The following is a 24,057-nucleotide window of genomic DNA, read 5'->3' on the forward strand; positions in this document are numbered from 1 at the left end:
ATATCAAGGTAGCGCATCTTCCTTCAGTATGAATATGGCTTATCACTACAAAGAAATATTTCTAAAAATCGGTGGGTTAAAAATGCGAAATGGGTGCGACCTCTGCAAGCCCGCTTGTCCTCTGACTGTGTAAGGGCTTTCTAAATAGTTGCCCAGAGTATACATATATGTATACTAAATGCAATTAATTTTGATAATCCCAGCGATCGTAACTACGTAATATGGATTAGTTATACATACCCATACCCTCTCTCTCTTCGCATATTCTCGTTTCTTAGTTGCATCCGAACTCCTTCCTCCTGTAGGGAAGTGATCTTATTGTCTATCAGATACCTGGGCTATTTGTTACCTCATACTACATCAGGGGAGAATCGTGTGAGATGGAATATTGACTAAAGCTTCTTTTTGTCGCGGGCAGTGCCTCAGGCAAAAGCTAGTCATACTACAAATGCGAAAGTTAATGTAATTGTTGTTAGGTATCTTAACAATTTTTCTACTCGACAAATAGTTCGTCCGTGGCGAAAATTACACGCGACGACGTGACTCCATAACCCGACGAAGCTGCGTGCATTATTATATTACTATCGAGTTCCGACAGTCTTGTATATAGGCACAGATTAAATAATACCCCAGATATAGGCACAGATTAAATAATACCCCAGATATAGGCACAGATTAAATAATACCCCAGTAATATAGGTATCGATAATAGCGGAGTTCAGACGGGGCCGTCCACGATGTGGTTTTTCCAAACAGGATACTAGTTTTGACGACCCTTCAGTCATTGTATGGAATTTGACGAATATTAATTTATTATCGTTAGCTAGCAATACTTACTTTTACAATCGGCGGTAGTCCCACAATATTATCTATATTCACTTTAGCTTGCATTAATCCGAAATTTCTAAACTAACAGATTTTTTTCTAGCAAGCACAGTTGTCTGTGTTTTTTTAGAAATTAAAAACACACTTGAAGTTTTTTTATTTATTATTGATATAAAATTAAAAGCAACCATTATTACAGCATACATTGTATTTTGTTACCTTTTCTTTATACTAGATCTTACAACATACAATTTTATATGTAAACACAAATTATATGATAATAATCATGCAGTGTAAATAGAGTATAATATAAGAAACAAAACACTATAATTTTACTAACTATAACCAAAGTTATATGGGCTGCATTGACAAAACAAATATGTAAAATTTAACACTATTTAATCAACAAACAATACAAAATTACTTTTTTTTAAATTTAATGTATAGTATGGGGATGTTTTTCAAAATGCAATTAACATTATCGCAAGTGTTTGAGGCATTTCATTTAGGCATCACTAAAAGCTAATACAAATGACAATAGTATTTATATTTTTTATATAAGCCCTTCAAATTTTTTTTAAGTCTGGTGTTCCCCTAACTTCAATACGAAATGGCAAAGATAAAGCTGAGATTTTCAAGCTTTTAGTAACATTGTCATATTATGTTAGTCAACACCAGATAATAATTGATTTCATATTGAGTACCAATAACCAATATAACATGTATTTACTATTAACTACTTAAAACTAACATTTAAATCCAAATATATACAGAAACATTTGTTTTATAATGCTCAGGCAAATTTTGTAATGATATAACAGGTTAACATGGCTGATATTGTGCTAGCAACCACGTAAAATAAGTAGTCTGGACCAACAAATAAAAAAAAATAACTTCAATTTACTGTGGAAAGGTAACATTTTCTCACATATTGATTTACAGATGCATTCTTTTGACCTATCTTACCTTATATGTATAACATGAATGTGTATGGTCATAAGAGCAGCCTATTTCTATTGTGGATGTTTTTCCATAAACAATTTGTTTGCTTACAACTTATCAAGAACTTTTTATAACATGACAATGTATCACATTTTAGATTCAAAATAATAAAAATTAATGAATTATTATTATTTTGAATTATCTCTTATGACAACTTTAAAAAAAAATTTAATCAACAAAAATTTCTTAAAAGTTGTCATATGAGATAATGTTTAGTGGTTGAGTTTACTCTAATGAAGATAATGTGAGTCATAATTATCCTGTAGTGTAGGTAGATATCATTGTTGAACAAGCTACCATATAACTCATCTATTTAGTAGAGTAGAATTAATACACATATATAATAACTTTGTTATTAATCGCAATCCTGGCAATTACATTTATTTTGTGAAATTGATAGTGGCAACAAGAAATCAATGTGGAGTGCACAGTTTGATTTACCAACCAAAAATAACTTGTACTTGATACATGATGATTATAGGGTAGAACTAATATATGACAAATTTAAACATTATTTAACATGTGCATAGCAAACAAATCACCCAATTGTGTCTAATTTATACATTTTTACAAGATATAGAAAAAGGAAACATTACTTACACAAAAATGTTATTTGTATTGTAATTTATATAAAAAATGAGAAACTATTATGTTGCCAGTGCCAAAGCATATGCAATAAGACCTAGCAAGCACAGTTGTCTCCATCCCTGTTGCGAGAGTTGTCATTGGCCGATAACTGCACACGGTCTGGAAACTCATTGTACAACTCTGCATCCGTTTCCTGTGCAAGAACATTGCGAGCTATGGTTTGGAATGCTAGTTCTACATTCACAGCTTCTTTGGCACTTGTTTCAAAATATGGGATGTCATTTTTGCTCTGACACCATTGCTGGGCACGTTTAGCGGAAACGGCACGGTTTTCTAAGTCAACTTTATTTCCTAATATAACAAATGGAAAGTTTTCTGGATCCCGCGGAGACGCCTGTATCAAAAATTCATCCTTCCAACTCTCCAAGGACTTGAATGTGTTGGGGGCAGTTACGTCAAACACTAAGACGCAGCAATCCGCCCCACGGTAGAAAGCTACTCCTAGAGACTGAAATCGCTCCTGACCAGCGGTATCCCAAATCTGCATTGTGACGATTCTGTCGTCTACAATTACCTCTTTCGTGAGAAAATCTGCGCCTATTGTTGCCTTATACTGGTTGGAAAATTTTTTGTTGACAAACTGATTCATCAGTGATGTCTTACCAACCCCACTATCACCAAGGATGATCACCTTCAAAAGAACCTTTTTCTTAGACGACATTTTGCACAAAAATTTAATAATACGTTTAGAAAATTGTAAAGTAATCACACTCTTTGTCCGTACTTTGACATAAACGAAATTGATAAATGCGTCACCTGTTTTAGAGTTGCCAGTATAAATAACAATATTTTCATTTACGTTGGCTGAAGAAGCGATACATCGATATCTTGAAACGATTGAAATCAACATTCCTACTTGTCGACAGAGAAAACTAGTTTTCTTTGTCTTTGCCGCACTAATAAAATGTGTTGTTTATCCCATGGATTTAGTAAGTACTCCATGGTTTGTCCATCTTTTAGTCAATGTCAAATTGAAACTAAAACGAAAAGTTTTAAAGATAGTTGGGAGCTAGAGTTTTATAAAAGGGGAATTTTATAAGAATGGTCGTGTCTCCCTTTCCTTGGTCTTTGTGTCTCCTTTAGCGTTATGTGATAAAATTCTCTTGAATTTCCTTGAACTTTTCCGTGCATTTTTGACGGGACTGAATAACATATCACTATACGCTAACTCAATGAGGTTCCTTCCATGGAATTAGTAGGTAGTACTTACTAAATCCATGGTTCCTTCCTCCACTTCTCAACATTCTCACCGATGCAACACTAAGTGTCGTTCGTTCAGAAAAATACTACTGTCAAAAAATCAGACACTCAGTCAGTCATTCATTCACAATTTCTATCGGTTTGCGTGCGTGCGCTGATTTTTGTGTGAATCATAATTTTCATTTTTATTCATATTAATTTATAGCTCTAGTGAAGAATAGTTCAAAATGAGACACGGATACGTAAGGTGCTAAGCCTGTGTAGATTAGTGGTTAATAAATTAATCTGGCATAACGAAAATAAGGTGAGGGTTGGAGTTAGATGGTGGTGCTGGCTAACAGAAGATATCCGTTACATGACATCGTAACTTTGTTTTAAATGTCTTGTTTTAGGATGGAAAATAATTTGAGCCGCAGTGGTAGCCGGTCGAGTTCAGTTTGTGAACTCGAGAAAGATTTTAGTGATATGGAAATTATAAAAAGTAGGACAAACCGACGTAACGTAATGATTCGAACACCACTAGCGCGGAAAGCGAAACGAGTTAGGTTTTTTCGGAATGGTGATAAATTCTATTCAGGAGTCATAATCCCGGTCTTGCCAGAACGATACAGGTAAATATCGCACGTTTAACTGCTTTCAAAAAAGATATTAATAAAAAGAAACACCTACATATACTTTCACCTAGTTCGATAGCTACCTACACAGCTGTGACCCAGCACGATGGCACAATATGTATGAATTATTTACACATTACAAAAATACATTATATATAAGTACATAGGCAAATAAAGGAAAGGCAAAGAATATTACAATTCTTTTATTATTTATACCTACGTGAATTTACTTATCCTTTGTACGAAATTGGTAGCTAGTTGTTACTTATTTGATATCAAAGAAGTAACAACTATATCCTCCATCCCTTGGTCATGAAGAATCAAGACAAACACTTGTTATTCAGTAAGCTTGCTATCAGTCAATATATGAAGAGTTACCGGATTCTAACCATCAAAAACAAATTGTTTACTGTTCAGATAAAAGTATTTTTAAATACATAATAACCATGGAATTTATATGTCTCTCTTTATGAATTATGTGTAAGATATACCTTAACTTTAGATGCATTTCACAGGTCTTTTGATAGTCTAACAGCAGATTTGACAAGGGTTTTAGTTGACAATGTCACACTTCCCAGTGGTGTCAGGACAATATACTCCCTTGAGGGTAGAAAAGTAAGTATTGGTCTTCATCAATTTGGATAACTAAATATAATGATATACTACTACTTTTACTACTAATGCCTATACTAAATATTATTCTACTTACTACTACTATTCTAATACCTATTTTCTACAAATGCAAAAGTTTGGATGTGATGATTGTTACTCAATAACAATATATGTAATCTACTTGACTGATTTATATGACATTTGATTAATAGGCAAGCATGTAACTTGGAATACCATATAGGTACTTTCTGTCCCTAAATTCTACATTCATTAGTAAAGTCTGAAATATAATTTTGTATATGGTTCTCTTTTTTACACAGATAGGTAAATTGGATGATCTAGAGGATGGACAATCATATGTTTGTAGTGGGTTCGGAGAGCCATTTAAGCGTTTGGATTATGAAGCCAGTGCTGTAACCCCACAGTCCTTCAGGCTTAGTGGTCCAGAGTCCTTAAGTGATAGCGCCAGTCCTTCCCCAGCAAGAGCAAATAATAAAGGATCCCGATGTTTTCCGGTAAGATTTTATTCATAAAATAAGTATTTATTTGTATTGGTGCTGTTCTAAATGAATTTTCATGATATTATTAGTTTTTATATTAACATAAATAGGTATTCATTTTGTTTAAAATAACGACGTAACCTGAATGTCAGCTACATTTAGATAAATTTACTATCATAAATGTAAAATTAATGAATTTTTATTTATATAAGAGTCTTAACATAAATAAATTGAATTTAGATGATTTATTATGATTATATTATTTTTTGCTAGTGAACCATATTTTTTATTTCATATCGTAATCAATGTTCTGAAAAGGAGATTCATTATTGTAATTGTTATAGCCCACAATACTTTGCTGGGAAGCAATTATCAGAATAATATAATTTATGTTTAATGGAATTGTGTTTATTAGCAAATTACGGGTTCAATGAACCTGCTACTTGGACGGTCGGTGGCGTACGGTCGTCATGGTAGACATAACGTACATTTTCATATGTTCCTGCTATCTAGGATAGCTATTAGGGGTTTTTTTATCTGTCTGATAAGTAATTTTTGTCAACCACTAAAACAAAATGATTTGATATATTTGATACTAGCTGCACGCCGCGGTTTTACCCGCGTTATTATTTTAAAAAAACGTTATGCACAGTAGCTCTATCTACTTTATAAAACACCATTGACTATCCGACTTTGACGAAATCCTAAGGGAATGGCATACTTTCGTAATAAAAATTTATATTAATCCAAGGTATCAGCTACCTCAGTACCTACCTACCAAATTTTATACAAATTAGCGCAGGCGTTTGAGCGTGAAGTAACAAACTCATAAACTTTCGCCTTTATAATATTAGCAGGATAACAATGCCCAAAACTATCGCTTTCTAAAAGGTACTACTTATTTCAATATAACTTTCTCACCGTAAAGCCCTTTCTTCGTGCTTCATATTAGATACTTCGTGCAGGTGTGCAGAAGACCCGCGAAAGAAATACCTATGTAAAAAGAATCCATTACACATGCATAAATCATGCGAACTATTTAGATCACTACAAATATGACGTAATTGGGTTGCGTGCATTTTATGTTCATGTTGATATATATTTTATAGCTAATTATAACAAAATAGGTATTCTACATTTTGTCTATGCAATTAAGGACATTAAAGAAAGTAGTCCGTCATTATTTGCTGTTTTCAAAATGTTAGGAGCAGTTCTACTCTGCCGTCAATCGGAGTAACAATTGCATATTATTAACTCGTTCGTTTTCAAAAGTGCTTTATAAGCAATTGCATTATTACGTATAGCCAATCGTTACGTAATAATTGGGTAGTAACGACCGATAAAATTGCATATTTTTTTACATTGTCTGATAGTTTCTATTGAATACCATTCCAACAGGCAAAATTTCGTCATGATTATAAATCGTTAACAAAATGAGACCAATAGTGATGCATTGATAAATGCTTTTAGAGCACAATGAATACTTATATTTGTCCAACATACAAAATATGGTGTGAATATGAACAGCATATCAACTTAGCCAAAATCGTTGCAAATTGGCCTCATCTCGAGATCCATGCAATGATAATGTAAATACCGTTAACTGTATAGTTGATAACACATCAACCTACCCAAAACAATGCAAATTCGCCCCTATTACTAATTATCATTGCACATAGTTGTAAGAAGGTAGTACCTAAACCTAAAAGCTATCTCTTGTTTATCTTTAGTTTAATGCTGGTTTTGTTATTACTATTCGTGTTTCAATTGAATGAATGATTTCAGGCTAATGGTAGTAGTACTACTAGCAACGGAACAGCGCGCATCAGTCCCGCTGGGGACAGTGTGGTTCGGCCTCGCATAGTCACCATAATCAGAAACGGAGTAAAACCGCGGAAAGTAAGTAATTGTTTATGTACTTTCTTTATTTTTTACAAGCATATATTTAACACCATATCAGTGGCTCATATTTTTCAAAAATTCTATTTGAAATCAAAAGTTCTATTAATTGATATGGAAATAAATTGTTATTTCTATATCAATTAATATAATTTTTGATGAAGGCAGTGCAGCCATAAAAACACATCTGTATGTTGTAACGGCTGTAGACCCGCTAGCCGCCAGAAAGTTGTTACTTCTACAGCCGTTAAAAAAAAGTCAAGAATGTTCTCACCACTACATGTCTGAAAACGAAAGATTATGTCACTCGTTATTATACATTAGTACAGTTACGTTATAACTTGCAAATGCCATGTACGTAGTGATATTCAATTTATTCATAAAGCAAGCGTGTAATGTCTAGATCGTGCGTTTAACGCTCGAGGTACTTGCCACTTGATACTTGAAGAAACCGCCGTCGGAACCGCAGCTCGATGTTCATTTACATTCCTGCGAGGAAACAATTACTGCGGATTTATGAAAAGCAGCATAATTGTTTCGATTTACTGAATTGTCGACCGGAACTTCGAGTAATTAATTTATAGTTGTATTTTTAAAAGTGTCAGGAATAAAGAGCCTAAATTATATGGTCGTTCCTTTTATTCGAAACTATTTTATTTTTAGCTATCAAAATAGGTGATTATGTTGTTTATGTTTAGTGATATAAAAACTAGTGACACGAGTAGGATTCCAACCCAGAATTTTTCGATGCTCGGGCGAGTGTCTTAACCACTACATCACCACAGCTTTATCGAACAGTACCATAATAGGTCATATTTTCAATCGACGAAAAAAAAAACAGGAAGTTCTCAAGTCAACTCGACATGTTTCATATATAAAAGAAATGGCCACACAGAAAGTTTTACAGTGTAGACCATATTTTTATAATTGTTTTGTCCAGGTGTGTAGACTGTTACTGAACAAACGTAACAGTCCTACACTCGAGCACGCGCTGGCGGCGATCACAGAATGCATCAAACTGGACACGGGCTGCGTAAGGAAAGTGTTCACGCAATCAGGCACGCCAATCTCGGCCTTGCACCATTTCTTCGAAGACGAAGATGTTTTTTTCGCTTATGGAAATGAAAGGTAATTTTCAAAAGCATTCGTTAAATTCATTCAATTGATAATATTGCATGTGAAATAAATAGGGCTTAGATTTTCGGAGAGGATAGTCGTGAAGTGCTACACATCGTTTTTCAATTATGCAGATCCGTTCCATAAAATATTTTTCATTTAACTAAATTTCGATATATGCGCATGTATACTGTACGTACAATATATTTATCACATTTCAACATTTTTTAAATATAATTAAGTTAAATGAATAAAAATAAACTTACATCCTCACTCAGATCTAAACTTTCTCATTTATAATATGTTAATGATTAATCTCTACTATTATTATAAAGAGTATGTTTGAGGCGGGTAATATCCGAAACTACTGAACCGATTTAAGAAATTCTTTCACCATTAGAAAGGTATATTATCCAAAATTGCTATAGGCTATATTTTATCTCAAAATTCCCACGAGAGCGAAGCCCGGGACAACATCTAGTGATATATAAATGCATAGATCCATGCTCAATAAACAACAGTTTGCATGAAGAAACAGTTCACCTATATCACAAAATTTAACATTGATGTGCTGCTAATAATTACGCATCGCGTGTTTTCCAGTGAAAAGAAAATGTATGATTTTTTATTTCATTAGAAAACACACTTTTTAATAGTCTTCACTTCAGAACGGCGATTTTCCTAAAGTCAAAGCTAAAGTTTCACTTTTTCTTCAGGGTCAATCAAGAAGACTTTGAACTGGAGTTTGAAGAAAGTAAAGCTGTGTTACAATGTAGAAAAACTCCCATCACTAGAAATTCAAGGTAAAAAATATAAAAAAAAAGTACATATAAGTAAACAAAATGTAAGTTAAGTATAATAATAATAATCTGAAACCGCAAGAGAATAATACTTCCAAGGATACTTTGAATCTACTCGTCAATTTTAAATATAATTAGATATAAAACTTTACAATAGGGGTACAAATTGATTTTTTTGGGATCCTTTTTATATATACGGAGACTAATAGACTTGCTAGGATTGGGCTTAGGCTCATGGCATTACTCTCTGCAGTGGTTGTTCCGATATGTTAGTTTTTTAGCTGTATGGCAGACTTATTGTTTCGAGTAATACACAAAGATGTAATATTTGGTGATCAGAGTGGGCCCGAAGCCCCGCATGCCGGTGAAGGCGGGGGGGGCGGCGCGCGCGGCGAGCGCGGCGGGCGCGGCCGCGGCCGACGACGACCGCGACGACGGCTGCCCCGCCTTGCCCCAGCCGCTCCGGCTCAAGTACAGCGTCGGCAAGATCATAGGTATGTATGATACACAGAGATAACGCTAGTTGTTACATAAATGGGATTGCCTATCTTACGTTAACTTTCCTTTGTTCTCATTGTTTACTAATATAGATGCAAATCACTATCATTACAAACAAAGTCGATTCCCGCTGTCTGTTTGTCCCTATGTATGCTTTAGTTTGATTCCTGAGGAAGGTGTATAATTTATTATGGTCGGGTAAACTCGAGCGTATACGCTAGTCCATACTTCCATATTATTCATGTCTTAAACGAGAGTGTAGTGTACTATCTTACGTTAATTTCCCTTTGTTCTCATTGTTTACAAAATCTCTGGAAAAAAATACAAACACAACTCACACTGGTTGGTTCTATCCGCGTGTTATTAGCTTCATTTCAAGTTAGAACTACCTAATTTTTTCTGTGCTAATGTAGTTAATTCTTTCTTTAATTTTTATATTGCAACTTGTTGCATTAAACAGTCTATTTTGAAAACAGGTTGACTGTAACAGTAAACAAATGCATATCTAATCTCTTGAAGTAGTGTCAATAACGGTTATAATACAGGAAGCTTATCTCAACATTAGAAATACGTCATTATTTCTGTATTCTCATATTATTAGGAGATCTAGAATATATATTACAAGGAGGCTAAGATCCTCCTTGGGTTTCTGAGCCAACGAAGTGTTAGAAAAAGAAGAACAAAGATCATATGTTTTTGTCTAGTATAATGTCAAATGTCATATTAAATCAAATGACGATACTGCACTCACTCATAGATGGTCACAAAATATGTTATTAAGTTGAAAAATATATCCAGATACAATGCAACATACATATTTGTTCTAAAAGTTATTTTTTTTAACATCTTGATTCATCAGAACACATACCCTTGCTTATAATTATGGATGTCACGTGATCAACTTTGACGGTTATTATCTCAGAAACTTGACACTTTACGAGGGTCATTGTTTTAATATTTTTTGTTGGTATTAATGTCAGCTATCGATTTATATACGTTTCATGGCTGGCCGCGATTTTGAAAAAAAATCAAAATGGCGGCAGTAGGTATGCCACAAATCTTCAAACCCTTTTATATTAGTTGTACAGTAGGATTAAAATTATTTTTTTTTACCAGGTGACGGCAATTTTGCAGTTGTGCGAATTTGTAAAGACAAGACGACCGGTAATGAATACGCGCTCAAAGTCATAGACAAAGCGAAATGTAAAGGCAAAGAGCACTATGTTGAAGCAGAGGTGAGTTCCATAGATGGTATTTACTTTTACGATGAATCAATATTCATCGTAAAATGTAATTACCATCTATCCAGTTTTGTATCAATATACAAAACTGTATTGACGATATGTTTTATATCGCTACACATAAACAACTTAATTCTTAGTAGCTATGAATCAACCTAGATAGAATAAAAACTGCTTACGTAACGTTACGTCTTTTCTTCTAAGAAACGATTACACTTGCTCATTATTTTATACTAATGCAAAGCAAATTCAACTTTGCCCCGTTATCATCCTTTGCATTGTTAGGATAGATGAATACTTTTAAATATATACGAAATTTTATAGAATGTGAAGAGGGATAACACCGCCGTTGCTATCACCATTTGTCTCTTTATGCTCGTAGATGTGAAAAATTCGTCCGTTTCAAATATACGATGACATCATAATTACGTTTTCCTAATGGCTGTAGATGTGGCAGCCAAACAATAATAGCGCATACTTAATAATACATAAGCAAACAAATTCTATAGACTTTTACTGCTTATATACTGGAGGCCAAAATATTTTGTTCTATTTTCGAAATAAACTTTCTATTTAATTACCCGCCACTACATCTACTCATTACAAAAACTGATGTTACTTTCGTTTAGTTTTAAAATCTTACCGGAAAAAATCGGATATTCAAATAAGTCTCTTTTGTGTCAATATACTTAATAAATAGACTTCATTATTCCACATATAATGTTGATGATAACGATGTTTTCAGGTGAGAGTTATGCGAAAGTTGTGTCACCCTCGTATAGTGTCTCTAATTGAAGAGCAAGATAGTCCTGAGTGGCTCTTCCTTATTATGGAGTTAGTTAGCGGTATGTATAATAATTTTATTTATTTGAATTGTCTTAAGGTGCGTTCATGTGCGGCCATAGGCTTCAGGCTATATCTAGGAGTGGGTGGACAGACAGCCAGGGGATAGAATGAGTATTCGCTGGTATGAACGCACCTTTACTTATATTCATAATATGCAAAGTATTTAGGTTCATAGGAGCTCATACATCAATTAACAACTTATTTCAATAGATGCAAAGGAAGAGTTTCTTCATATTAAAATCAATTGTCACTCCTATAGTGTAGAGTGACATTGACGTAAATTTTAAGTTTAATAATTGTGTATATAAATATGCATAATTCATCAACCTTGACTGAATGTCATTGCCTGCTTTCCTCATCACTAAAATGTATTTATTTTTAGGTGGCGACTTATTCGATAGTATCGCAGCTGCTTCCAAATTCTCTGAGCCACAAGCGCGTTTGTTAATTGGCCACCTAACATCAGCTATTGCATACCTCCACTCGCTTTCCATAGTGCATCGTGACATCAAACCTGAAAATCTCTTGGTAAGCCAATGACTAACTTTTAAATCATTGCAAGAGTCCCATTCATATTCGATACTAATTTTGCTTGTTTTATTCTCTTATTTGATTAGATAACTTTAACAATAACAATTTACGACCATTCCTTGATATAACGGTAGTTACTGATTTGTACGTGTTTCCATCTCATATGCAAATCGGTACAACTTAATGTGAAAATATTGAGTGATAAATGGCGAATGATAAACTGAGACAGCAATTAGTGCTTTCGTAATTATACCAGCACAAATTATCGCAGCGTTATAATGAAAACTGAACTGACCCAAATCGACAGCGCCCACGCTGAATCTAGTATTGGATGATAGAACGGTATAATTCGACGCCACTATTTACTCCACTTACAAATTGTTTTAGGCTTAGTAAGAACTTTGAAATTATTTCCTTCTTAAATGTGATACTGGGATCATGGATGATAGTGGTTGCTGGTAAGCAACGCCAATCCAAAACAAGCAAATATTTTGCGTAACATATTTTGCTTGAACTTTTCTATAGTACTTTGTGAGTTCTAGCGAAGTACTATGCGAAAACGTGGCGTGTTTGATATGGTTTGCCTATGCAAAAGCAAAATTACTTATAAATCATCTACTGCATAGACAAACTATAGACTTTTTAGGGAGAGAATTTTCGGTAATTATTATATATTAATCCGGATATCAATCTGCTACAGACATTCTATGTTCATACAAACCAATTCTTCACATAAATTCCATCTTATATCAGAGATGGACCTTGGTACAAAGTTCGTCTATACGGTTCGTCTCATCAATTTCTGCCGCCAATCAGTTTGAAACGTGAGAGTGAGAGAGGCAGTGTAATTACAATGTACTGTGGCAGAAGATCCTAGGCCCCAAAGTAGGCAACGCGCATGTGACACCTCTGGTTGGCCGTAGGCTGTGGTGACCACTTACCATGTAGTGGGTCGCATGCCTTTTACTTGCTTAAATAGTACTATAAAAGAAACTATTTTGTGCGGGGCGTTTACTCTTCGATGTAAACGCCGTACGATCTTGCTGTATAATCTATTATTTATTTATTAATTTGAGGTGGAAGTGGGTTCCGACGGCAGCATCCTAGGCCTGAAGCTGGCGGACTTCGGTCTGGCGGTGGAGGTGTTCCGGCCGCTGCACGCCGTCTGCGGCACCCCCACGTACGTGGCGCCCGAGATCCTGCTCGAGACGGGATATGGATTGAAGGTGAAGCTATCCTACTTTTTATACCCCTTATCCTTTTCTCAAGGTAGCCTGGTAGTGATTGCGCTAGTGATAAGGCCGGTTTTGTTAAAAATTGTATCGCGTTGTAATTTACACTTTGAATGGCTTATATGGTTTATGTTTCGTATTTAACTGTCCTACAATTATTATATATGAGCACAAACAGTTCTAACTGAAGCATTGGTGTCATTGTGTCAAAGCTTATATTACCACGTTATTTTTATGTACTTTCTAATTACTGTAAAGAAATCACATTACAATAAATATTATTTTGAATATGTATAAAAATGGTGTAATATTAAATTAAAAGGCTTCACTGTCATAATTTAGATTAATTTCATAATTGTGAGAATAATTCACACAATTCGCTTTCATTTGCATGACATCCAAGAACAGGTTTTTGAGGTTTATATGTCGCGTATTATTATGCAAACATAGCAAATGTCCCACGGCACGCATTCTCGTGGATCAGATAATTTTATTGCGAACTTGACCTTCTTCGCTTACGCTCCCTTAAATTGACAACTTGTTTGGGTATTTAAAAGTAGTAGATTGTTAAAAACATACACTTATTGTTTCCTGCAACAAGCTGCCCTCGACCTGAAACCTTCCTCAGGAATTAGACTATCTATTTTAAAAAAGCAGCATCAAAATCTGTTGCGTTATTTTATTTTAAAGATCTAAGACAGACAGACAGCAGACTTTGTTTTATGCTATATAGTGATAGTGATACTACCTTAGTATCTTCACCTCCTCAAACATTCCTCACATCAACTTCAATGATATATCGCCAGATCGACGTGTGGGCGGCGGGCGTGATCCTGTATATCTTGTTGTGTGGGTTCCCGCCGTTCTCGTCCCCGGACGGCGACCAGGAGATGCTGTTCGACGCCATCTTGTCGGCGCGGCTGGAGTTCCCGGCGCCGCACTGGGAGCGGGTGTCGGCGGGCGCCATCGACCTCGTGGCCAACATGCTGCGGCCGCAGCCTGAGCTGCGCTTCGCCGCCGAGGACGTGCTCGACCATGCCTGGATGGCGGTTCGTATCCTTTTTCTTATCGAATGTGTTGATGCTAACACTGGTGTCAGATTTTATTAAAATCGCCAAAGGCATCTGATATAATGCTGTTAGCTTAGTATTTATTTACACTCTCTCTTCTTAGCGTGTTCACATAACAACCATGCCGCCTGAAGTCCGAGGTCCGCGTAAAAAGTAAAGTTTTGAGTTTTGGAGATTTGACTTTGAATTTATGACCGGCTGCCTACTTGACGCCAACCCTCTTCGAGAATGTTGTTGTTGCCTATAATTTGCCAAGGCTGTCTTAGTCGCCTCGTAGGACATCCACAGGAGCATATTTTATGGAATGGTCCCATTTTCGGGCGGAAAATACTACACACACACACACTATTTTGTTATACAGTGTTGTAATGAAAAGAAAAATAACAACAATCCACTGAAATGTAGTGTTGAAAGACTTAGACAACTATGCACGCACCACTTAGGGGTCAAGATAAAATACATCTTAAATTAGCCTAGGTTAGGATGTTTATCACGAGGAATTTTTCTTTGGGACTAATTCAATCAATGTTATACATTTAATGAAAAATGATATTTCCAGGATGACTACGACGAAAGCTGCGACTTCCGCACGTGGTACGAGGAGGACTCGTCATAGCGTCACGACGACCCTGCAGCGGTCTATGAACCCGCGCGACCCCTCAGCGGTCGATGACCCCGCGATCCGCAGCCGCAAACAGCGACCAACGACGCATGCCTTCACCTAACACCAATACCAAAGTTAATTTAACGTAATCCCAACAATACTGCATTGTATTACTAGTAGCAATTTGATGCTGGAACTTCGAAAGAAAAGCCAGAAGACTTGCTTGATTTTTCATTATCAAAATATAAATTTCAACACACTTTATTATATACGTTGTCAAACAACTAGAATAGAATTGCCGCATCAATTCGCAAGAAACATGCAAGACGCTAAGCCAAATTTCTTACTCGTCATGAGTTTAAATTTAAAAAGTATGTGCAATATGTGTTAGCAGTTTAAGTGCACTGATGAGTGAACGCAGATACCACTCTTCTCTTTTACTGTTTAAACTGAAACTGATAATTGCTACTAGTATTTACTTATTTGATGCAGTATTATTGTATTGATACTAATATTATGTGTCACACGAATTTTTACTGTTGATGCGTAGATCGCAATGCTCCATTAGGTTAGAGCTATCATAGTATATATGGCTGTTCAGCTGCTTAGTATTAATCGTGTTTCGTTTTCCGAACGGCTGTCGGCCAGTAAGTACAATATTATAGTTTTTCACACATTTCCCAAACATATCTCACTGGCAGTTTTGAACGATCTCTACGATTACACACTTTCACATTGTTATCTCTTCAGTTAGATTAAAATAATTAGGTTTAAAGAAATTATAATATTTATAAACAAATGTTTTTATTTTATGATATTGTGTAATATATGAGTAATATATCTTATTTAATTTGAATGAATTAATATTTACAAGTGTAGAGCGCAAGCTTGAGTTATTTTGTATCATAATGAAATGCTTATAGGCATGTATTGATTGCTATTGCTTCATTCTATTTAACCATATCACTGCGCTAATTAGGGCTTCGCAGCAACCATGGATATGAACCAGTGATCGCTCTTTATAGCTATTTTCAAGTTAAGTTTATAATTTCTGATCAAACCGGTTGAGATAAATGAAAATTTAATGTACTTATGAAAAGATGTAGTGACTGTAGTATTAGTAGGGTGCTTTTGAAAGATGGTGCTTAGAAAACAATGAAACAATGATTAAATGTTAATAAACCAGAATTTGATTTATTATACTCAGTCACTACATGGAATTACAACAAATTTTAACTAGACATACTCCATGGGGCAGTTATATCTAGTATTATCATGCGCACTTAACATCCTAAAGTGCCAAAGTTATTTGTAAGATCATATCATTATAATCACCAATTTATATCTCGAATAATAACTTTCTGCATTAATCATAATAGTTTTAATGTAGATAATAAAAACCTAGTGCTCAAATGAATCTTTCTACTTAATATTTGATAAGACACCTGATTTACAATTTGACTTATCATTTGAGCACTCGCAAATTCATTCATTATCAATCTGCAATATTTAGACTGAATAACATTCCCTTTATATTCTGTAACAAGTGTAACAATTAGATTACTGAGATCTTTTTGGAATAATGAATTTTTATTGTTCAAGAAATGTGATGTTTTTGTATAGATAATTACACAATATTGAAAAATTGTTATAAACATGGAGTATAGTTTACTAAAATAATAAATGGATGAGCAATAAAGTACTATGCTAAATATTTAAATCGGATTTTAAGTAAGAATACACATCGCCCCAAGTAATTTCTTTTTATATGGTTAAATAATATAAAACTGGTTCAAAATTTTGAAATCTAGGGTAGAATGAAAAGGTTTGTTGAATTCTCCTTTATTTCCAATGAGTAACATTGTTCCTAGAGTCAATATAAATAACTTGTAATAATACATTATGATATGACACAATGTTTTCATTCTACCAATACACAACAGCATTATGTAGTATGTCAATCACATTGATCATAAAATTTTGTAATGCATTTAGATATGGTATGTGCATTTTGAGTAAAGAAAGCATTAAATAAATTTATAAAAAATCTATTTATTCTTATTACTATCCATGTAACCTTATTTTAACACATATCCTGTCAACAAAAATCCACTTGAACAGTTCATTGTCACTTCTGGATGTGTTCTCTCAGGTAGTACCTAGAATAAAGGTATATATTTATAATAATAATAAATCAATATATAAGGACAAATCACACAGATTGACCTAGCCCAAAGTAAGTTTGAGACTTATGTTATAGGATATTAACTCAATGATACTATATATTATAATAAATACATTTTAAAGATAAACATCCAAGACTCAACCGATCAGAAAAAGATCATTTTCCATCATGACCCGACTGGGGATCGAACCCAGGACCAGAATTGGTTGAGGCAAGAACTTTACCACTGCTCTACCAAGGTCGTCGAGGAGTATTTGAATTATATTAAAAATCGGCACCAAAACAATTTTATTTATTAAAAAAAAAAATGCCGGTTCCCGTAAATAGGTAAAATTACTAAGTGGTTTTTCACTATTATTTCAAAAAAATCAACATCAAGAAAATTTTGGATATAGCTAGTTTTGAAATAGATGCTGGTCCTTATGAACACACTAACAACTATTTGGACTTGTACTGAAATCAAATTCATTATACCTACATGAAAAGTACAAAAAGAAGTTCTTTCTGATCAGGAGGAGAATAAAATAAATTACAAACCTGGTAATTTCGCATCCAATTACAAGTAATTTTTAAAGCTGCTACATTGCTGTAAGATCTTAATGTTAAATACAGTTGTAGGAGGGGTTCAACAACAGGGTAATAAACAACAAAAGGTCTACCAGGCTTTACAAATTCAACCAACTCTTTAAATATACTCAGAGGGTCTTCTTTACAAGTTATTATTAGAGAATCAACTTTTTCCTTTAATAAATCTGATGCGGTAATGTTATCAAAGTGCCATTTTGGCTTTTTTGGCTCTATTTGTAAATCAGATGAATTAGAAATATTTATATTCTCTGTGGACTTTTCATCACCATTTTCAACTTTTTGCATTTTATTTTTTGGTTCGTTTATATCTTTATTGTCATTGGGAGCTTTCCTTTTCAACTTATTTTTTTCATAATTGGAATCTGCCAAATCAATACTGACATTCACATCACAACCCTGATGGAATTGTCTCAATACTGAATAAACATTAACAGAAATGCATCTACATAAATGTTCTTCACTAAAATTCATAGCTAATAAACCTTGTTTCTGGGACATGTTTCCAGGGTGCATATGTACAAGTTTACCATTGGTGTTTGCTCCAATAGCACTTAATAAAGCAGCAGCCACTAAACCATTTGACCCTGAGTCATAAAGCAAATGTACACCTTCAGATTGAATATTTGATAATGTCATAATTTGTGATAATGTATCTATCCTAATACCCTGAATTTTGCCTGGGTCTAGCCTATACATAACTTCTGTTATTAATCTCAGGTTTGGCCTCACAACTTGGAGATATTCAAAGTACTTTTTTTCTTTCTTTTTCAAGTACTTCTCTTGTGAGAATTCAGTTTTATTATGAAATGTATTAGAGTTGGTAATTAACGTTTCTACAATATCCGAAGCCTTCACTGCGTCGCACTTTAGCTCTTCAATTTCAGCAGCAGAAAGTTTCTGAGATCGACCATCATCCAATATGTTCCTGTTATCATTACCAGATACTTTCACATCTATTTCATCTTTCAAGTTCACTGCTGCATCTGTCCGTTCTAAAATGTATTCCTTATTTCTTTTTCCACCCAACGAAATCATTTTAAACACTGAGAAATAGGGACATCCTTCTATACCAGATAAATTTACACTGTCTCTACCCAAATTTATACTAGAATTGGGTTTTGTAAATTTATGCAATTTTCTGTAATTCTGCTTCTGGATGATAAGATAGTCACCAATTTTAATAGTATCATCATTCATTTTCTTATGCTTTACAGACCTATGTAAACGCGCAAATGTCTGCTTACAAAAAATAAAATAACCTCAAGAGAAAGCAAGCAAGTAAAAATGTGAGGTTACGTAGTAAGTAACTAATTAGTAATCTGTGATGTGAGGTTAGTTTTTGACATATGTCTGTTTACTTTTTTTTTTTTTTTTCAAAGATAGCTTTTAACTGTCAGCCGAAAGTTAGTGGCGCCCTTACATTATATGCCGTCGTCGTATAAATCTGATAAAAAAGCCGATTCGAATCGAATCAACGTAAGGTACATTGCGTAGTTTGAGAGATTTGTTGAAACAAATAAACTCATTTTGGTCATCTTGCTTTAGTAGGTAATCGTTCCGAAATTTCTAGTGTACGGTCAGTCATATGAAGCTTTGAAGCAGGCCCATCTAAAGACCAAATCTAGAGAAACATTTCATATTAGACTGGATTAAATTGAAAGCACACAGTACATACTAATGAAATAAAATACATTTGTAAAAATATATTGTCAGTACTTATGTATTTAATGATTTACAGATACTTATAGAAAAATATTATACAAAACAATAATAAAATCTTGTTCACTTAAATTAAACAGCTATTTCTAGCATCTTTTCTATTGAACAAACTTTTTCACGAGGTTTACCTTTTAGTTTACCCTGCTCAATTTCATATTTATCAATTTTCTCCCACCCTTTCCAATCCACTACATGATAATTGTTTTGTAATATTATTTTTTTTACTTCTTCAAATCCTCCTTTTAAATGTGGGTTGTTATCTTTTTTTAAATCTTCTACTATAACTTTGGCTACTTGGAATGCATTGCCCATAGTATGTAATATGACTCCCACTGGACCTGTACCCAACCATCCAGCAACATACATCTTTGCTAAGTCCTCTGTGTTGTTTTCTACTATACCTCTATTATTTGTTACAAGTCCATTTGAATCAAATTTCAACTCATCATCAGCTTTGACACTTCTATATCCTATACTTCTAAAGACTAAACTACATCGCAAGAGTTCAATTTTGTCAGTGGGCACTGATTTCTTTTCTTCTAATGTTTCTCCTTGCAACTCATTGCAGGTTAATTCAATGCCTGTTAATTCTTTTTTTTCATTCACTATAAATTTTCGAGGACTTCTGAAAAATATTGGTTTAAAATATTTATCAAAACCAACATTACTTTGTGTTTGACTCTCTTTAAAAGATTTCACCATCAATTCAGTCAATCTTTTTCTTGGCCTTTGTAAATTAGTAATAGCATTTTCTACACCAACAAAATCTTGTTCTCTCCAAATTGTCTTACAATTCTTAAGTTTGATCTGCTCTCTCAATTCTTTAATGGTAAAAGCCACTTGTAGGGGCCCTCTTCTTCCAATTAAGTATAGTTCTTTCACTTTTGATTCAGCTAAAGTGTTAAGAGCATATTCTGTGATATCTGTCTTCTTTAATTCTTCAATAGAAGATAGTAGTATTCTTGCAACATCAAGTGCCACATTACCTTGTCCAAGTATTGCAGCAGTGTGTCCTGATAAATCAATCTAAAAATTTATTCAAATATTATTATTACCTTATAAATTAGTAATACCTATAACCTTAATAAAAATATTTCACATACATGTATTATAATACTTTAAAATATTAAGATGTAAGTACCTTTAAGTCTTTATCACTAGGGAGTCCATTATACCATCCAACAAAACTACGAGCAGCAATCACATTTTTAGCATCTTCATTTTCAATACCTAGTATACGATCTTCTTCAGCACCATATGTCTGTAAAAGTAATTTAAATTATTATTTGAGAGGATAAGTGTGTAACTTGTTGTGTCATAACACAATGTTAACATCACAGAATACTTTAGTATAAACTGAAACTGGTTAATATTAGGAAGTGTATAATTATTATAGGTACTAGTGATCATCATATATAGTAGTGATAACGGACATTATTTGTCTTAGTGAGTGTACATTTAAAGTTTTACCCAAAAAAAAAAATGGATTTACATCCAGTGTTTTCCTAATTTCTTTCCTAAAAGTTCCAACTAATCGTAACTTATACTTTGCACCTAACTGTTTAGAAATAAACTAGGAAAATACTAGGTGTGGCCTTTACCAATAATACTGCATCATAATATTGTCGCAATTGACTTATTTTGACATCATTCCCTAATGTTATATTCCCATAGAAATTGACATTTGGCTGCTGAGCCACTTTTGTGAACTGGTTGATAACATTTTTTACTTCGGGATGATCTGGAGCTACTCCATACCTGTAAATAAATTTTTAGCATCTTCAATTAATTATCATATTGATATAGAAGCAGCATCACAAGGACAATCTTCTTCTGAAACACTGGTCATAAATAAAATTAATAAATAGCTTTATTAATTTTATTTATGACCAGTGTTTCTGTCAGCTAAGAAAATATAATAAAAATTTGATAAATACCTTATCAATCCAAATGGGACAGGTAATTTTTCAATGATATCAATCTTTACTTGGGGAAGGTTTTTTGTCAAATGCATAGCCGCGTAAAATCCAGCGGGACCTGCTCCCACAATGCAAACTTGAGGAACTCTGGTGCTTGTAGTAAAAGTTCTACATAATAGTTTATATAATTTAAAACTCATTTTTGAAGACGATTCCGCACAAACTGTAGCTTCTCCGTAAAAGCTGTACCGTTCTCTGTTTTTTATAAAAACATATGCATTTGAAATTTATTTAAATTTTACAGATAACGCTTACGTACTTTGGAATTCATAAATAAATAAATAATACAATGCGCGTTGTTTTGTTGACTCGGAGCAAGTAGGTAGGACGAGGATGGGGGATTGAATTGAAGAAGGACGACTATGGGACGACTCAGCTTCACCTGGCTGTCTGATGACAACGACAGTGAAGTGTGACAATTTATACGATATGTTTTGCTTTTTTTTGGAGAGGTACCGTTTGGTGTGTGCAGAAACTTTTTGATAATTGATGTAATTATCTATGTTTTTTTTTTAATCCCTACCAACTTCCTCTTATTGGACAAACAAATCTTTTCCTGCCCTTGTTAAAAGCCTATTAAAATATAAAGACCTCCCCTGTCCAGTTAAGCAGTCTGTGGGTAACCCACTATTTCATATTATGTATGAGGTCTTACTTAATATATATAAATTAAGGATCACTAGATGCGAACAGGGAATTCAATAGGGTACAGCTTGGCAAGAAAGAGTATGGAAAAAATGAGGGCGCTGCCTCTCTTCATATGGCCACCCCATATAACCTGACTAAAACTGTTTTGATACTTTGAATAATTGATTTTTTTTAAGCAAAAAAATGCAACAGCATAAGCCATCAACATCATGAAAAGGGTGTGAAGATTTTTTTAGGGATGGCAACGCTCGCCTGTGTTACAGATTTTTATATGATACTAGCTGCGTCCCGGGGCTTCGCTCCCGTGGGAATTTCGGGATAAAAAGTACCCTGTTAGTCCAGTTTACATTCTACCCGTATGTACGACCCATACTTCATAACAATTCGTCCAGTAGTTTTTGGCGTCAAAGAGTAACAAACACACACACATCCTTACAAACTTTCGCATTTATAATATTAGTAGGATTAAAAAAACTCAGTTAATTACCAGTGACTTTATTTAATCAGAATCAAATTATTCATCCAGATATTCTACACCTGAGAAGACAGGATCTTGGGTTGACGTTCCTGCTATATCAGAATAAGAGGATTTTGATGTCTCGTCACTGCTGCTGTCATCATTGACATCAATGACTAATCGTTCTATATCGGTGTACAAAGTTCTGCCTCTCTCGAAACACTCTTTCAATTTTCATTACATGTCTGCGTGAATTTGCCCAATTTTGTGATACTTTCAAACGCTTGCTGAGCTGCCATCTACAAAAAACATTTAAAACAAAATTAAAGCTAGTAATAATCATATCAATACATATAATAAATAATAATATTCTGAATAAAAGCTAATTGAGAACCTTTACATTTATATCAATAATATAATTGTGTGAGAATACTATTTAAAAAATTTGAAAGATCAATCTTACGTTGTCCTAGTATGCTTGCCACTTCAAATTTGCAAAACATAACCTCCAAATTGCGTTGAAGTTGAAATCTATTTTTCACAATATTTTATGATCTTTTTACTTAAAATCCTTAAAACAATGTTTTATTACTATATTCTATGGATAAATAATAATGTCATAATAAATAAATACCTGTCATTTCGGCTGTTCGTCTATAAACTTCATCAATTGGATGCATAATTTTAGCTTCTTGTTCTGCCAAACAATGCAAGAACACTCTATGAACTACCTTCCTGCCACTGCTCCGGATAGTTTTATTCATGTTTCTATATTTATTTTACGAATTTGTCAGTTAAAACTTTCAATTACACAAAAACTAAAAAACCAAAACGAACATTTGACGCCATATGTACTAGTCTATGACAGCAAAATAGTGTTGCCATTATTCATACTATTTAGTACCACCTTATCACCGGTACAAACTCTTTTTTGCCAAGCTGTAATAGAAGAACAGTGGTCTGATTGGACCCTAATCTTCACGGATGCATCTAAAATGTCTGCTGAAGGTAACATAGGTATATAGCTATTTGAATCCCCAAATTCAAAATTATCCTAAATATTAAATGTCCTTCACAATGTGCCGTATTTTCTGGCGAATCTATTGCCTTATTAGAAGCAGCATCCTTTGTGCAATCTCACAAACTCAACAAGTCACTGATTCTTTCAGACTGCAAAAGCAGTCTACAGGATATAATAACACACCCTTTTCATGCCAAGGATAACTTTCCTATTTCTCTTAGG

The 24,057-nt window shown here is 34.0% G+C and overlaps 4 protein-coding genes across 5 annotated transcripts; 1 reads left to right on the forward strand and 3 right to left on the reverse strand.

The window, feature by feature from the left end:
- Window positions 1-970: 970 nt before the first annotated feature.
- Window positions 971-3,283, reverse strand: Rab7. Its single transcript, XM_053745420.1, has one exon. It carries the CDS (start codon window positions 3,134-3,136, stop codon window positions 2,510-2,512), a length of 627 nt encoding a protein of 208 aa, XP_053601395.1. The 5' UTR covers window positions 3,137-3,283; the 3' UTR covers window positions 971-2,509.
- Window positions 3,284-3,786: 503 nt separating this feature from the next.
- LOC128669895 (serine/threonine-protein kinase GA29083) lies at window positions 3,787-17,289 on the forward strand. Of its 2 annotated transcripts, XM_053745117.1 has the most exons (14): window positions 3,788-3,979; window positions 4,068-4,286; window positions 4,805-4,904; window positions 5,222-5,416; window positions 7,187-7,300; window positions 8,241-8,428; window positions 9,133-9,219; window positions 9,556-9,710; window positions 10,831-10,949; window positions 11,701-11,800; window positions 12,184-12,329; window positions 13,409-13,558; window positions 14,371-14,613; window positions 15,194-17,289. In XM_053745117.1, exons 2-14 carry the CDS (start codon window positions 4,069-4,071, stop codon window positions 15,248-15,250), a joined length of 1,872 nt encoding a protein of 623 aa, XP_053601092.1. In that variant the 5' UTR covers window positions 3,788-3,979; window position 4,068; the 3' UTR covers window positions 15,251-17,289. The 2 variants fall into 2 exon arrangements, with proteins under 2 accessions (XP_053601093.1, XP_053601092.1); XM_053745118.1 differs by lacking the exon at window positions 12,184-12,329 and having other exon boundaries at window positions 3,787-3,979.
- On the reverse strand, window positions 17,271-19,333 carry Trmt6 (tRNA methyltransferase 6 non-catalytic subunit). The gene is made up of 2 exons (XM_053745119.2): window positions 17,961-19,333; window positions 17,271-17,397 (listed from the first exon to the last, which is right to left on the reverse strand). Exons 1-2 carry the CDS (start codon window positions 19,206-19,208, stop codon window positions 17,317-17,319), a joined length of 1,329 nt encoding a protein of 442 aa, XP_053601094.1. The 5' UTR covers window positions 19,209-19,333; the 3' UTR covers window positions 17,271-17,316.
- A 361-nt stretch (window positions 19,334-19,694) lies between these two features.
- dare (defective in the avoidance of repellents) lies at window positions 19,695-22,112 on the reverse strand. Its single transcript, XM_053745688.2, has 4 exons — window positions 21,668-22,112; window positions 21,332-21,488; window positions 20,872-20,991; window positions 19,695-20,756 (listed from the first exon to the last, which is right to left on the reverse strand). The coding sequence occupies exons 1-4, from the start codon at window positions 21,847-21,849 to the stop codon at window positions 19,803-19,805; spliced, it is 1,413 nt and encodes a 470-aa protein (XP_053601663.1). The 5' UTR covers window positions 21,850-22,112; the 3' UTR covers window positions 19,695-19,802.
- Between the last annotated feature and the right edge of the window lie 1,945 nt (window positions 22,113-24,057).

The sequence above is a fragment of the Plodia interpunctella genome, chromosome 5 (assembly GCF_027563975.2).
Source record: "Plodia interpunctella isolate USDA-ARS_2022_Savannah chromosome 5, ilPloInte3.2, whole genome shotgun sequence".
In the NCBI taxonomy this organism is placed as follows: domain Eukaryota; kingdom Metazoa; phylum Arthropoda; class Insecta; order Lepidoptera; family Pyralidae; genus Plodia; species Plodia interpunctella.